This window comes from Macaca fascicularis, chromosome 4 (genome assembly GCF_037993035.2).
Source record: "Macaca fascicularis isolate 582-1 chromosome 4, T2T-MFA8v1.1".
NCBI lineage: Eukaryota > Metazoa > Chordata > Mammalia > Primates > Cercopithecidae > Macaca > Macaca fascicularis.
The window spans coordinates 36,512,048-36,526,404 of NC_088378.1; the positions used below are offsets into that span (position 1 = coordinate 36,512,048).

A 14,357-nucleotide genomic window follows, 5' to 3' on the forward strand; every position below is an offset into this window, starting at 1 on the left:
AGAAATGTCTTTAAGGAGTTCACAACCTGCAAACTAAAGAGCAAGTGTGGCAGTGAGACTGAAAGCTTTAGCTGATGCACGACACTCAAAAGTTTGCCTCTAAATTTTGCCCGGGGTGTTAGAATCATAAAACTCTGGGAAAGAGGACTTCTGCTTACTCTCGATCTTATCTGATCCAAATCCATTTATGATGATTACCTTAGGAGCGAGAGTGAAAGAGTTGTATATGTGCAATAATTTTAGAGGCCTTGAAAACACCCTCAAATTGACGTCCCATCTCAGCACTGGACTAGGGCTCTTTATTCAATAATCCAAAACATAAAAGTATAAAACAGAATCCTCTAGTAAGTTTAGATGGTACAATTTAAAAAAGAATATCCAAAATTCTATTAATATTAAAGTAGAATTTTTATTTTCTCATGTTTTTAGGGACCCCTTTGTCTCATCTGCCTGACATTGTGCTTACTGTAGACGCTATTGTGTTTCACCTGTGTAGTACTTATCACAATTTGAAATCATAAATCTGTCTTTCTATTTCCTTAAGTTTTGTTTCCCTCTCAAGATTATAAACTTCATGAGTATTGTGGTCATAACAGTTTTGTTCATTATCTTAACACACAGCTACTGAAATTCAATAAATACGTGTTGAACAGATGAATTAATAAGTATCAGAATGATGAAGGGGTATACAGGTATTTCTCTATTTGAAATGGAGGCATCACTTGACACTTTTTATTGCCTACCACAATGGTCTTAATGGCGGAAGGGGGTTGATTTTGTCCCTTGAGGAATTTGGCAATGTCTGGAGACATGTTTGGTATCTCAACTAGAAGGATTTTACTGACATCTCGTAGCAGGGATGCTGCTAAAAGCCATGTGATGAACAGAATAACTTCTTATATCAAAGAGTTACCTGAATTCAAATGTCTATTGTGCTCAAGTTAAGAAAGCCCTGAACAGGGTTTTGTCTATATAAGCAATTGACATCATTTCACAAAATCAGACATTCAGAAAATATTAAGAAGAATCTGAAAATTACTTGGTTAAGAGTGTTAATTTTATTGACTAGGAATCAGATAGCAAGATGAATTAATCATAATACTTATCACTCTTTATAACTTGAAAAGCAAGTTCACAAATGTCTCTAAAGTCACAGCCCTGTACTGGAAAGAGAGTTGAATCCTTCTTCCGGCAGAGAATAATATTTTTCTTTGCTCTGCAGTGTTTTTATATTCCAGGGTTGGGAACGTTACTGATGATTCTCTTCCCATTTTCCAGTTTCCTGTTCATTATTCTTACTTTTTGACTGCTTTTAGGATTGGGAGCACGAAGTCCAGTCACCAGGAATTGCAAACGAATGTGTAGCCAGAGGGAGGGCTCACTGCTCATTTATCATGTGGATGCAGACATGTTGCAGATGTGTTCCCAGTAGCCGTCTTGAAAGGAGGACTGTTGTTTCCACCAGCATCTCAGAAATGCTGTTGTGTCTAAACACCATGTCGTTCTTTAATGCTTTCATGCAATATATTTTATCAATCTCAAGTTCCCCTCGCTATACATTATAATAATTTCTGCTTGTTGGTAACCTGTGCAGATGAAAAAGTGATTCTTAACAGGAGAGAAAGAGGCAAGTATTGATGCTTACTGTTTACACCCTATTGTATCTTTGTAACAAAAACCCGGGTGTCTAAGTTGTGATTGGGAACAAGGGAATGGTTTAAGTCTATGCACTAAGGAAAAATAAATCTTTGGCCTAAAATTATAATGGTAATAGAATTTAATACACAGTAGAGACCTGTTTTGTAGAATAACTTTCCTAGTAGTCACTGTTGAAAATAATCTTACTAGTTCACACCTCGCACCACAGGGATTCCATTGAGGGATTTTCCCATTGAAGGCATTTATTTAGCTAAAAGGACTTCATGTTTAAGGCTGTAATGCAAGACAGATAACCGAGATAAAGGTAACAGAAGGTGATCTTTCAGCTCCGTGATTACATCCCATATCGGCGACTGTTGCACAGAGAAACTCAAAAGGTAAAAATAAAATATAAAAGGATATTTATGACCAAAAGGGAATTTTATCAAATTAAGAGCATGAGACATTTGTCAGCTGAAACAATCTCCAGTAATATTGTTCAATATAATTTTTGTCAAATTTTATTTTGCCATAAAAAAATTTGGGATTTATAATACAAATGGAAACTTGAAAAATTATATTGGAGATAATATCTTATAATTTCCTCTGACATCCTGGTGAATATGTGTTTTTTTTCCCCAGGAGCACTGAAAATCAGAAACAATCCTGTATTTTTTGTGACAATCAACAAGGACAAAACTTCTCTACGTGTAAATAACAGCGTTATGAGCAGCAACTCATCCCTGCTGGCAGCTGTGCAGTTGTGCTACGCGAATGTGAATGGGTCCTGTGTGAAAATCCCCTACTCGCCTGGATCCCGGGTGATTCTGTACATAGTGTTTGGCTTTGGGGCTGTGCTGGCTGTGTTTGGAAACCTCCTGGTTATGATTTCAATCCTCCATTTCAAGCAGCTGCACTCTCCGACCAATTTTCTCATTGCCTCTCTGGCCTGTGCTGATTTCTTGGTGGGTGTGACTGTGATGCCCTTCAGCATGGTCAGGACCATGGAGAGCTGCTGGTATTTTGGGAGAAGTTTTTGTACTTTCCACACCTGCTGTGATGTGGCATTTTGTTACTCTTCTCTCTTTCACTTGTGCTTCATCTCCATCGACAGGTACATTGCAGTTACTGACCCTCTGGTCTATCCTACCAAGTTCACCATATCTGTGTCAGGAATTTGCATCAGCATGTCCTGGATCCTGCCCCTTGTGTACAGCGGTGCTGTGTTCTACACAGGTGTCTACAATGATGGGCTGGAAGAATTATCTGATGCCCTGAACTGTATAGGAGGTTGTCAGACCATTGTAAATCAAAACTGGGTGTTAATAGATTTTCTATCCTTCTTTATACCTACCCTTGTTATGATAATTCTGTATGGTAACATATTTCTTGTGGCTAGACGACAGGCTAAAAAGATAGAAAATACTGGTAGCAAGACAGAATCATCCTCAGAGAGTTACAAAGCCAGAGTGGCCAGGAGAGAGAGAAAAGCAGCTAAAACCCTGGGGGTCACAGTGGTAGCATTTATGGTTTCATGGTTACCATATAGCATTGATTCATTAATTGATGCCTTTATGGGCTTTATAACCCCTCCCTATATTTATGAGATTTGCTGTTGGTGTGCTTATTATAACTCAGCCGTGAATCCTTTGATTTATGCTTTATTTTACCCATGGTTTAGGAAAGCAATAAAAGTTATTGTGACTGGTCAGGTTTTAAAGAACAGTTCAGCCACCATGAATTTGTTCTCTGAACATGTATAAGCAGTTGGATAGAAGAAGCTCAAGATACCTTTAAAATTACCAAGTGAACTGAGTTTTAAAAAATCAAGTAAGATTATGAATGAATAGCAAATAAATTGCTCTTCAAATGAAACAAGATAAATCAATGTTTTTCAGTCTTGTTAAGATGTACACTTTCCTGTCCCTTCTGCAAAAGTATTTACTTGACTAATAAATGTTAAGTTCCTATTTGTCAACTGCTTAAGAGCTCAGCATATCCCACTCCCTGCAGATACTCTTTGTCTTTTAATCCATTGACTCTTCCCTCTCCTCTGGTATTTTTACTAAAAATATTTCTGTTCTTTTTTTGATTCCCTTTCCTCTTTTCTTTACAAAGCTTTCTACTCTTTCTCAGCCTGCCAAAAATTTCATTTGTGAATAGCCTTTATCGAGTTCCTGATTTCTTTTGCTTTGGTTATTTTACCACAGGAGCCCTTTTAGATATCAGTTTAATCTATTCAATCTTGGGAGAGATCTCAGGGTGTGTAGGGCGATTTGCAAATGTAGACATCATCTTGACCAGGCTGTTGTAATTATCAAACCAGTTACTGCCATTCTTGTAATTATTTCCTCCCCAAAGTAGGAAGCAGAAGCCACTGTACTTCCCAGAATGATGTTAGGATGATTATTTGGTTGCTGTTCTTGCTATTTCACAAAACTGTTTAGAGAGTTGGTATGAATAGAACTCTATGTTACATTATTCAGTTCATACACATTGAATATTACTTGTTCCTTTAGAGAGGATATCTTTTAAGTGCAGTCTCTAGCTTTCTTTTCTTTTTCTTTTTTTTTTTTTTTTTTTTTTTTTCCTATAGTAAAACTTAATTACAGCAAGGAATTTGCAAGTTTTAGAAGCCATGTGGAGTAGACGTCAATGAGAAGCATTCAGGTATTCATCCATTTTTTTTCCATTTACCAAACATGAGAGCTATGCCTATATTGTACTGAAATCAGTGCTAGATGCCTTAGACACAGGCATAACATCCCAATTCTGTGCCTCTGGCAAGAAGCAATGTTGGTCGCTGAAAATTTTAAAAATGGCAAACACTAACTCAACCAGGTAATTAAGGCTCAATATCAGTAGTAGTAAGGCATGTGGCTATGGTGTGTTCTTGACATTATGTAATGAGAATGGCTTTTACCTCTATGACCTTTCTTCTCCAAATCCATAACCCCCATGTAGTCATGAGAAAAACGTCAGACAAAACTTTATTGAGGAATATTCTGCATAATATTTGATCAGTATTCCTCAAAACTGTCAAAGTCATCAAAAATAAAGTATGAGAAACTGTCATGATCTAGAGGAAACTAAGAAGACATGACAACTAAATGTAGTATGGCATCCTAAATGGAAAGCTAGAAAGAAAAAGGACATTAGGGAAAGTGAGGAAATCTGAATAATGAATGGAAATTTTATTGCTATATTGATAACAATATTGGATCATTAATTATCACAAAGGTACTATACTAGTCTAAGATGTTAATAATAAGAGAAACTACTTGCAGAGTATATAGGAATTCTCTTTACTATCTTTGCAATTTTTCAGTAAGTCTACAACTATTCTGAAATTAAAAGTTTATTCAAAAAATATAGAGTTCACAATTCCTGCTTGATAAACTTTCTAGCCTGTCTATGTGACGACAACAACACACTTATCCTTCCAGTCATTCATTTATTCATTCCAAAAATATCTTTGAAGACTTAGTGTGTACTAGATTCTTGGTTCAGTGTGATCAGGAATAGAAAACCAGGAACTTAGAATATTTTGTGGCAAAACCCAAAATACCAGTGATTATGACTTGGAATGCATAGAAGTTTAAGCTATAAAAGGATGTGTTTAAAGAACACAGGAGAAAGGAGAATTCAGACCTGGATGGAAAATGAAGGAGATGTATTAAAGAAGTGAAATTTAAGTAGGGCCCTACATTTTAAGAAGGATTTCTATAGGAGGGAAAAGATGGGAAGGGATTTTCAGGCATGAGCAAAGAAACTGAGAAAGTGCAAAGTGTTCAGGGAATATGAAAGTAAAACAACTAGGCTGAGCATGGTGGCTCACGCCTGTAATCCCAACACTATGCGAGGCCAAGGTGGACGGATCACAAGGTCAAAAGATTGAGAACAGCCTGGCCAACATGATGAAACTCCATCTCTACTAAAAATACAAAAATTAGCTGGGCGTGGTGGTGCGCACTTGTAGTCCCAGCTACTCGGGAGACTGAGGCATGAGAATCTCTTGAACCAGGAGGTGGAGATTGCAGTGAGTCGAGATTACACCACTGCACTCCAGCCTGGGTGACAGAACGAAACTTCATCAAAAAAAAAAGAAAAATAAAGAAGGAAGGAAGGGAGGAAGGAAGGAAGGAAGGAAGGAAGGAAGGAAGGAAGGAAGGAAGGAAGGAAGGAAGGAATAAAAAAAAAACTAAACAACCACCAAGAAGTAGTCACCCTTTTAAATCCTCCCAAGGTTGGCATCTGAACCCTGCACCTCTACTTCTCCTGGGCATCCTCCATTGTGGTTTGGAGACATTCTCCCCACTCTGCTCAAGTTTCAACTCCTAGAATTTTCATTGTTTTCGAAGAAACATTTCTCAAATGAGGTTTTACAAAACAGTCATCACATAAAATATATCTGATTCAACAGGAAAAAGATATCTGATTCAACAATGTTTTGGAACTGTTGCATACTGTTTTCTGCTCTTGGAGAACAACACTATACATTGGCATATTAAAGACTCGGAGAAGCCCTGTTTGAGCAAAAACCTGTCCAGTTTTGTTTAGATATGCATTCTAAAAATTTATTAAACCATGGGGACTCTTCTGATGTGAGGAACTGAATAACAGAGCTGTTGTCCAAGGAAAACATTTAAGGAACACCATCTCTATCATTGATTTGGTTCTTGCCAAATATATTCTTAATTTTTGTATTGGTCTTTTACACACAATATACTTCATTCAATTTATGTTTCTAAAAGGTAGAGGTGATTTTCCAACCCATGGTATAATAATGAGTAAGCATTCATGACATTTTTTTTGTCAATTATGATGTATAAGATAAATTATACAGTACGTAAAATGGGATAAATTATGTGACTTTGAAGGAAGGACTGGATGCTGTGGGCTGAAAAATCTCAGACAGTTCCATGGAGAACCCAGAATACAATACCAGCTAAGCAGTGGAGGATTGGTTTAAATAGAAAAAAAAAAAACATAGAAAAGGAATTTCTAGGCAGAATAAAATTTTCAAGAAAGGTATAAATTTAGCGGCACATCAAATGCAATTAAGCATACAAAAAAGGATAGCCAATAAGATCAGTCTGCCTAAAGCACACCATCTGGGTAGGAGAGTCACAATCAATCAATCCATCAGTCAAGATACTATTTTAAGCCCTATATCTGCACTGTCCAATATGGTAGCCATGAGAAACATGTGGTTATTAAGGACTTGAAATGTGGCTAGTCTGAGCTGAGATATTCTATAGGTAGAATTTACATATCAGATTTCAAAGACAAACAAAAGAATGTAAGATGTCTCTTTTTAAAATATTGATTACATGTTGAAATTATCAATTTGAAGATGTATTGGGTTAAATAAAATGTATTATTTAGATTAATCTCTCTTTTCTCTTTTTACTTTTAAAAATGTGGCTACTAGAAAAATGTAAAATTATGCATGTAGCTTAAATTATATTTCTGTTGCACAGCACTACTCTAGAGAAAATAAAAATGAGCCATAAGGCAATTCTAGCCCTCTAGGACTTAAAAATCAGGATGGGGAGACAATGCGTAAACATAAACAATGAAGTAAATATACATGAACTATGGTAAAAGTTAAATAATATTTATTTAGCAATTGATGTTTAAAAACAGAGGTACAAAACCCATATTAATCTTATATTCTGGCCATTTTATAAATGAGGAAATTGGGACTCAGAGAGAAACAAATTAACCTGCATGAAATTACACAGCTAGTAGGCCAGGTGTGGTTGCTCACGCCCGTAAACCCAGCACTTTGGGAAGCAGAGGTGGGAGGATCACTTGACTTCAGGAGTCTGATACCAGCCTGGGCAACACAGTGAGACTTTGTCTGTACTAAAAATGAAAAAGTTAGCCAGGCATGGTGGTGAATGCCTGTAGTCCCAGCCACTCAGGAGGCTTAGGTGGGAGGATCACTTGAACCCAGGAGTTCGAGGCTGCAGTGAGCAGTGATCGCATCTAGAAACAAAGTAAGATCTTGTCTCAACAAAAGAAGAAGAAGAAGAAGAAGAAGAAGAAGAAGAAGAAGAAGAAGAAGAAGAAGAAGAAGAAGAAGAAGAAGAAAAAGAAGAAGAAGAAGCAGCAGCAGCAGAAGAAGAAGAAGAAGAAGAAGAGGAGGAAGAGGAAGAGGAAGAAGAAGAAGAAGGAGAAGAAGGAGAAGAAGAAGAAGTTATACAGCTAGGAAAAAATCTTTGCCATACTTTGAACCCAAATTGTTTGAATTCTAAGCTCATTTTTTTTCCTCGACATGGAAATGAGAGTTTAGGAGAAACAAGAAAGGATATTACAAAGAAGTACAGTTAAATAAATGCTATCCACAGGAAGATATTTAGCACTTAGAGTTTCTCTCGTAAGTCAGTGGTTCTTGGTAATTTTTAGATCATAGTCACAATGAAATATGCTGAAATCTATGTATTCTCTTCTCTAGAAAAATGCACACAATCACATATACACAATATTTAGTGTACTATGCTGGGGGTTCCATAACCTTTGGGGCCAATTATAGGTCGTGGATACATTGTTTAGGCATAGACTAGACATGGCTGAAGTGAAAACGACCTCAACTAACTCTGTGACTTAGCACAACAAAAGTTTATTTCCTGCTCATGTGAAGTCCACTATGAGTCTGAGGAGCTATCAAGAGCAGTTGTTTTCAACATAGTGCAGGCTGCTTTGATTTCATGGCTCCATCTTTTCAACAAGAGACTTCTATACTTCAGCCTGAAAGAACACATGAACACCTTAACCTATTAGCCAGAACTAAGCAGACAGTCCACCTAATGTCTTGAAAAATGCAGGACAGTAAGCACAATATTTGCTGCATGGTAGGGCCTCTTCCAAACACTGTTTTACTGAATGGGACATCACATTGTGTGAATGATGTATCCTTCAGGGTTTGGATTTGGCAGAAAATGCTTTAAACACACTAGGGTTTATTTTAATTAATATTAAGTCTACATGAGATAGTTGCTGGCTTCGGCTGGGTGACTCAAGTGTGTTAGAGTCAAGGATGCTGTACAGATTTTCCTGATGCTTGTCTAATGGTTCCAAAGTAACTACAGGAGTTCCAGCCAAATCATACATGTTCCTGGAAATAGGGAGGAGGAAGACCCAGGAAGATGGGGCTCTCTGAAGCCCTACTTGACAACTTCAGTTTCCTCAAGGGAGAGAAGATTCTGATGCTATGGAGGAAATTAACCCAATGATTGTTAGGTGAGAAATAAGCATTTCTGCCACATGAAGTAATCTAGAAAATGAAATCTAACAAGTGAAAATAAAACTTCTTACCAAATTCTCTTACAAGTATTTGCTGTATAAATCCAGAAAAAAGTGAACTGAGAAAAAGAGAATGGAAGAAATAACAGGTTTTCTCAAAGACCTCTATACCATCTTTTTCTTAAACTTCTCATTTTGTATTATCTAGTATTATATTTTCAGCCAATGAACATGCACTATATATGTATTAAATAGTAAATGCCCTGTTGACAATGCAGAAGTCATGAGAATGAATGAGACTCAGTCACTTTAGTAGAGTTTTCATTATTTTCCAGAAGGTAGTGGTTACAAGCAGAGCCAGACAGCCAGTCCTATTTTGGGACAAAGATATCTTGCTGGAGAGCACACAGTGGGTCAGCACCAGGAACAGAGTCCCCAGAATTTGAAATAGCCTGGTTGTTATAGTCTTGGAGCAATCAGTAGAAACATGTAAAGGCATATTATTTTATTTTACATTTCAAGGTACATGTACAGGATGTGCAGGTTTGTTACATTGGTAAACATGTGCCATGGTGGTTTGCTGCACTTCTCAACCCATCACCTAGGTATTAAGTCAGGCATGCATTAGCTATTTTCCCTAATGCTCTCTGCCCCCACCCTACCCTCTTCCAACAGACCCCAGTGTGTGATGCTCTCCTCCCTGTGTCCATGTATTCTCATTGTTCAGCTCCCACTGAAGAATCAATATCATGAAAAAGGCCATACTGCCCAAAGCAATTTATAAATTCAATGCTATTTCCATTAAACTACCATTGACATTCTTCACATAATTAGGAAAAAAACTATTTTAAAATTCATATGGAACTTAGAAAAAGCTCGTATAGCCAGGACAATCCTAAGCAAAAAGAACAAAGCTACAGGCATCATGCAATCTGACTTCAAACTACACTACAAGGCTGCAGTAACCAAAACAGCATGGTACTGGTACAAAACTGGCACATAGACCAATGGAACAGAATAGAGAACTCAGAAATAAAATCACACATCTATAACCATCTGATCTTCAACAAACCTGACAAAAATCAAGCAACGGGGAAAGTATACCCCATTTAATAAATGGTGCTAGCCATATGCAAAAATACTGAAACTGGACCCCTTCCTTACATCCTATACAAGACCTAACTCAAGATGGATTAAAGACTTAAATGCAAGAACAATTAATATTTCACTAGTAAGGCTGCCCTCTACCAGATGGGTAATGGAGTCACAATGCAGGGCTAGGAGATGGAGGGCAGGGGATGCTGTGGCTAATTTTAACCACAGCAGCAAACACAGAAAAGCCCACAAGGTCCTATAGACTCCTGACTAATTCCAGCATCAGATCTTGGTCTCTGTGGGCTGTGTGATTAATTCATAATTCAAAGCCCAAAGCCTAATTTCTGTTGTGTTTGGAATCAAATTCTAACTCTGTGATTCTGATATATGAGGTTTTGCATAGTCTTACCCCTGCACAACTCTTTACCCACTGCCTATTCTGTTCTCCCCTTACTTGTTATGCTCCAGATATATCTGTCCAGTCCCAGCCCCTTGACTACCCCCCACAGGATGCCTCAGGAGCTGTGCACAAGCTATCCCATCTATTGTACGAGGTCACTCAGGAGATTTGCACAGGATATTTCATCTGCTGAACACTCAGTCCTCAGATCTTCACAGGGTTGGTTCCTTATGTAGGTCTCAGCTTTCACATCACTCCCTCAGAAAAATCACCATCTCAGCTAATGTTGGTATCTATTTTTTATTCTTTTATTTACCTTGCTTTTCTTTCATTTCCTTAATTGTACAGATCAGAATGTGTTACAATCTTATTCATCTGTTTATTTTCTTGTGTTTTAACTGTCTGTCTCCTAATGACATGTAAGCTCTAGGAGGTCAGATACTTGCTGAAGTATCACTATGAGTAAATCAGATAGCTTGTACTGGTGTTTTATTTCTTTGCTACTTTGTTGTTGTTTTACTTTGGTCAGTTGAGTAAATAAATGAGTAAATACATAAAATAGGAATCGATTCCCCAGCGTTGGGAGGATACATTAAATGTATTCTTTTTTTTTTTTTAAGTTCTGGGGTACATGTGCAGGATGTGCAGATTTCTTACATAGGTAAATGTGTGCCATGGAGGTTTGCTGCACCTATCAACCCATTACCTAGGTATTAAGCCTGGAAAAATGCATTCTTTTTATAAACTTTTTTGGGGGCGGGGCAGAGTCTTGCTCTGACCTTGACTGGGATACAGTGGCATGATCATAGCTAACTGCAGTCCCAAACTCCTGGGCTCAGGTGATACTCCCATGTAGCTGGGGCTACGGGCATGTGCCACCATGCCTGGCTAATTTTTTAAAAAACTTTATTTTTGTAGAAAAGGGATCTCATTTTGTTGCCCAGGTTAGTCTCAAACACGACTTCAAGCAATACTCCCACTTTGGCCTCCTGAAGTGCTGGGATTACAGATTTGAGCCACTGTGCCCAGCCTTAGATGCATTTTTAAAAGAATAAAATAGCTAGGTTGGCCTTATCTGAAGACTTGTTGAATGTGCCACTAAATCTCTTAACATCTAGTGTTCAGCAAGCTTTTTCATTCTTAGAACTCAATCAATAAAACTCAATCATAGAAAACTATTTCAAAAGACTCACTCTCTGAAATTAAAAAAAAAAAAAAAATCTTCCTAAAGAGTTTATGGGGGCTGGGGATGGTGGCTCACATCTATAATCACCTATAATCCCAGCACTTTGGGAGGTCAAGGCAGGTGGATCACTTGAAGCCAGGAGTTAGAGACCAGCCTGGCCAATAATAGTTAAACCCCCTGTCTACTAAAAATACAAAAAAATTAGCCTGGCATGGTGGTGCACACCTGTAATCCCAGCTACTTGGGAGGCTGAGGCACAACAGTCATTTGAACCCTGAAGGCCGAGGTCGCAGTGAGCTGTGATCATGCCACTGCACTCCAGCCTGGGTGACAAAGCAAGACTGTCTCAAAAAAAAAAAAAAAAAAAAGAAAGAAAAGAAAGAAAAAAAATTATTGGAAAATATTTGAGACCTGAGCTCTGAACCATTCATGAGTTTCATGTTACTATTAAACATATCTTTGCTTGCTGATCATTTTCAGAGAAACCTCTAAGCTGTTTTCCGGCTTGCACTCTTTCTGAAGCCTACACAATTCAAGCAGGATGGCCCAGAGCAGTGTTGGTAAGAGGCAGACTGGGATTTGGAACCACCTCTGTTAACTCTAAAGGTCCTACTTTCACCTACTGTGTAATCCTCCTTCAAAGCAAGATTGAGGTGATGGAAAGTGTGCTGGCCAAACATTAGGTTTCTGGGTTCCAAGTCCTGTCTCTGCCAGTCATAGTTTGTGGGACTTCAGACAAGTCAGTTTATCTTATTGGACCTTAATGTGAAATAATGTTAACTCCAATCCATGGCCACTAAAGTTTCTTCCAGTCCTAGAAATTCTAATACAAAGCACATGTGAGCAACATAGCAGGGCTTTCTCTGTGTACCCACAGTGGAGTTTGATGTGCTAAGGCTCTCAGAAGCCGATGTTGATGATAACCCAAGTTACTTGAGAGATGGTCAAGCCAACACTGGGACTGTAATTCACAGACTTGATCATGGGGTTATATGGAAACCACCAAAAACAACAAAAAGAGAAAAAATTACCCCAAGCACTGTCAGGGGAAGCAGTATTGGAAAATGAGCTCCAAGCAGGCAAGGAATTCACCTGACAGCATGGATGAAGAGCAGGTCTGGAATGCACCAAATGACTAGGATCAGGAGTGTCTGTAAGTGTCAGAATGTAGCAGAGAGCATTGTACAGGGTTCTACCCAGAGACTTCAATACACAGACTTTCAAATGTCATGCTACATTTACCATCAAATACAGTCAGTTAGGAAGCAGATGATCTAAGCTTGCCTGACTGAGCTGCCGCATATTGCAGGAGAGCCTCCTGTAGTGCAAAGTGGAGCAGTTTGAAAACTTGGGAAGAGGAAGAGAGTAGTGAGGACTGTGGTGGAACTCAGTGTCAGAGGCCAGGGTAACCAGTGCCACGGTAGCAGCAGAACATGAACTACCTGGGACTCACAGAAAAGAGTAGTGCTGAGACCTGGGGAGTTTTTTTTCTCTTAATGTCTTTTTGGGCTGAAATAAAAGAACACACAGAAATAGTCCTTGGATTGAGTTGTGGGAGCAACAGGTCAATGAAATAAATTCTCCTTTCCCATCACTTAACTGCATGAAGACTTGAGTCAAACTCATCTAAGCTACTGATTGTTCCTTAGGATGGTTGTGTTATCTAGAAAGCTGCCCTTAACACACCCAACCACTGAAATGTCTTCCTGCTTAAGTTGTGCTTTCTTTAGTGTCATTTAGTAGCTGTGCTGTGCCTTCAGGCTAAAGCCACATTTTTTCAAGCCAGAAATGAATTAGGGTGTGTAGCTGGAAGCCAAGAGAATGCAGTCATTTTTAAGTCAGAAGCATGTGGGAATGTGTGGCTTTGATAGTACAGCATTCAAAGTAATTGATAGTGAAGATATAAGGTCTTGGATTAAGTAGAAGGGAAGAACATCCTAGGGGCCTGTGGTAGGCAGCACCATGCCCCCTTCCCCAAATATGCCCATATCCTAATCCCCAGAACCTGTTAATATGTTACCTTGCTTGGTCAAAGAACCTTTGTTGGTGCAATTTAATTAAAGATCTTGAGATGTGAAGATTACCCTGGATTATTAATATGGACTCGATGTAATGTAAGAGTTCTTATGAGGGAAAGAGCGAGGTAAGAGGGCCAGGGTCAGATGAGATGCAATAATGGAAACAGAGGTCAGAGTGATGCAGCCACAAGCCAAGGAACGCAGGCAGCCCTAGAAGCTTGAAAAGATGTGGAACAGAGTCTCCTCGGAGCCTCTAAAGGAACACAGCCCTGCTGACATCTTAATTTTAGCCCTATAAAACCCAGTTCAGATTTCTGACCTCCAGAACTATATAATATTTTTTTTTTTGTTTTAAACCACTATATTTGTGGTGATTCATTACTGTAGCAATAGGAAAATAGCACAGTGCCTTTTGATATGATTCATCTTTTAGCGAGGATGGTGTTCAGGTCTGTCCCATTTCCATCCCTACCATGCTGACATATCTGGAATCCTTAATTCGGTCTCTCACTATAAGCCTCTCCTGGAAATCAGAAAATGAATATCAGCTTCACAAATTATTACAAACCCACAGAAAAATAAATATAGAGAAATACAATCAAAGAACTGTATTTCAAAACAGCATGCTTTGAGTGGAAGGACTAGAACGTATAAAATGTTGACAGCAGTTTTCTCTAGAAAGTGGGAGTTAGAAAAAAATTATTTTCTTCTCTGTGCTTTTGGGCATTTCCTAAATTACACACATATGCAATGAGTTATAATGTTTATA

At 38.3% G+C, this 14,357-nt stretch overlaps 1 protein-coding gene across 1 annotated transcript; it reads left to right on the top strand.

Annotated features, from left to right (window-relative positions):
- The first annotated feature begins 2,363 nt into the window (after window positions 1–2,363).
- Window positions 2,364–3,401, top strand: TAAR6 (trace amine associated receptor 6). The gene has a single exon (XM_005551853.3). The coding sequence runs from the start codon at window positions 2,364–2,366 to the stop codon at window positions 3,399–3,401; it is 1,038 nt and encodes a 345-aa protein (XP_005551910.3).
- Window positions 3,402–14,357: the final 10,956 nt, after the last annotated feature.